The 2,353-nt window shown below is 40.0% G+C and overlaps 1 protein-coding gene across 1 annotated transcript; it reads left to right on the top strand.

Annotated features, from left to right (window-relative positions):
- The first annotated feature begins 244 nt into the window (after positions 1-244).
- Positions 245-1,113, top strand: LOC119598795 (Bardet-Biedl syndrome 1 protein-like). Its single transcript, XM_037948553.1, has 2 exons — positions 245-430; positions 605-1,113. Exons 1-2 carry the CDS (start codon positions 284-286, stop codon positions 773-775), a joined length of 318 nt encoding a protein of 105 aa, XP_037804481.1. The 5' UTR covers positions 245-283; the 3' UTR covers positions 776-1,113.
- The last annotated feature ends 1,240 nt before the right edge of the window (positions 1,114-2,353 follow it).

The following is a 2,353-nucleotide window of genomic DNA, read 5'->3' as shown; positions in this document are numbered from 1 at the left end:
TGTGTGTGTGTGTGTGTGTGTGTGTGTGTGTGTGTGTGTGTGTGTGTGTGTGTGTGTGTGTGTGTGTGTGTGTGTGTGTGTGTGTGTGTTTACATGCTAGCATGAATAGTCTTGAGCAAAATCCATATACCATGACTTTTCTATCGTGACAGTACAAAATGGAGTTGATAACCCCATTGTTAACACTGACAAATAAGTTATGATAAAGTACAAGTACAAAGATTGAATGGTTTTTAATATGCTTTATGGTTTCTAGGCTCGAGATGAGCTGCTGGATGTAAGCATGTTGTACGAGATCTTAGATTCACTGAGGCAAGAGGTGGGTGAATGTGGCCTTACCACACGTTCTCAGCGCTTCCTTATGTGCCCTGACCATCAGTCACAAGTAGCATTCCTAGATCAGCACAAGGGATTTCTTCTTAAGCGTCAAGTATGTACGATGTCTTTTCTATTTTTTATTTTATATAAATAAATAAAAAAAGAATATATGTATATATCTTTTTTTTTTTTTTTTTTTTTTTGCATCATCTTTGATTTGTAGAAACTTGTGAATTCCAGTTGAATATATTGACTAATGGATGTGTCTTTTATCAAACTATCCCAGACAGTTGTGACATGTTTCTCCACCATGAAAAAAAGTCATGCTGAGGATGATGCAATTTCTTGTTTGGTGTTAGGAACCGAAAGTGCCAATATTTTCATCCTGGACCCTGAAGCATTTACAATTCTCAACAGTGTAAGTATATATAGTTCAGTAATCTATGAATATTATTAACTAAAATCCATTTGTGGACAAGTCACGGCATGTGAATATCTTTAATAGAAATACTATAGGAAGCAAGGAAAGTGTGCTTGTTTTCCCTGTTTCTCTGCCTTTGCTTCAGTCTTTATAATGTCGGCACATAATCTCAAATGAAAAAAAGAAAAAAAATGCACTGTAACTTCTCAATGGTAGCATACTGTGGTAACTCCTGAGAAAAATCGGAGAGCCAACATCACTGAAAGATTCACACAAAAGTACAATATTAATAGCTACAAGAAAAGTTATATAGATAAGTAAAAGAAAAATTAAGGCAAAAAAATAAACAAGAACATTTAATGAACACTGAGGAAAGTTATCACTTTTTAAATACTTCACTGAGTTCGCTCTATTTTCCACAGTGTAATTAAACATTTAGTATTCAAAACAAACGATTGCCATTACCAACAAATGATACCACCTTCACTCAATGTAAACAGAACAAACAGAACAGAAATGATGCTACATTTGGAACTGCTTGTCCAACTCGGACTGACGGGTAAACTAGTCGAAAAACCTTATTGCACCTCGTTCAATACTCCTTGACAAAACGTCAATTACGACCACCAGGAAGCAGACTAAGTTGGGTGAAGGGAGTATTTTTGACGAGAAATGCCAAGTTATGGTTTGGTTCAGTTTGCTGTCTTGCGGAATTCGTCAAAAGCAGTTCCAACGCCAAGCTTGCCATCATGTAAACCTCGTTCTCCTTTGTAGTGGGACAGGAGTTGACCTCTACTACTATCTCAATTACTCTATTTAGCACAGCTAAATGGGACCGATTTTTCGTGACCCCCCTCCCCCCACAGCTCCTTACTTTGACAACACTCTTCTCTTCCAACAATGACTCCAAAAACAAGCAGGCAAAGTTCCTGTCTCATCACAGTTACATCCGAAACCCAAGCTATAGCATTATCAACCCTGACACTGGCAAACCCATTCCTGCCCAAACTTATCCCACCCTCAGTACACCCCCATGGTCTTTTTTCCCCTCCTTTTTCATTTCCATCCCTTTCCAGCCCCTTCTACTATCTACTTCCTAAGGTATGAAAGCCGTGCTGAAAGGATGAAAGGCTGACCTTGTGCTAGACCTGAACTGCCTAAGGGAGGCATGGGCACGGTATTCCCTTGTTTCAGTTGTCTAGCTCTTACCTCTCAAGGGGACCCTGAGGGGTGGACTGTTTTTCTACCCAACATACTCCAGGCTTACCATGGCCAATAATGAAGATGTTATACCCTTATTAGGGGCAATGAGGCTTGTCACTTCATCAAATAGCCCCACCAATTCAAACTCCCAATTCCCCAACCCCAGGCCTCATTTGACCACGGCTCTGAACACTGCAACTACTACCCCCTTCCCAATGTCTACTAGTACGTTATCCACCCAGGTCAATACTCAGTCTCCAGGAGACATTCCTACTCTCCGAACATGCTTAACTTCATCACCTCTACCCCCACAATCTTCTTCATCCTCCTTTATTACTACTTTACAGCCTTATTGCCAAATGGGACCAATTTTTCGTGATCCCTCCCACAGCTCCCTATTTTGACAACACT

This window comes from Penaeus monodon, chromosome 4 (genome assembly GCF_015228065.2).
Source record: "Penaeus monodon isolate SGIC_2016 chromosome 4, NSTDA_Pmon_1, whole genome shotgun sequence".
Taxonomy (NCBI): domain Eukaryota; kingdom Metazoa; phylum Arthropoda; class Malacostraca; order Decapoda; family Penaeidae; genus Penaeus; species Penaeus monodon.
Note: the sequence above shows the minus strand (reverse complement) of the source record. Positions and strands in the feature narration are given on the sequence as shown.

Bases quoted from the DNA above. Each gene is read 5' to 3' on its own strand.
- LOC119598795 (XM_037948553.1), top strand. From the start codon at position 284: ATGTTGTACGAGATCTTAGATTCACTGAGGCAAGAGGTGGGTGAATGT. The intron at 431-604 runs GTATGTACGATG...AAACTATCCCAG, and splicing joins GATTTCTTCTTAAGCGTCAA to ACAGTTGTGACATGTTTCTC.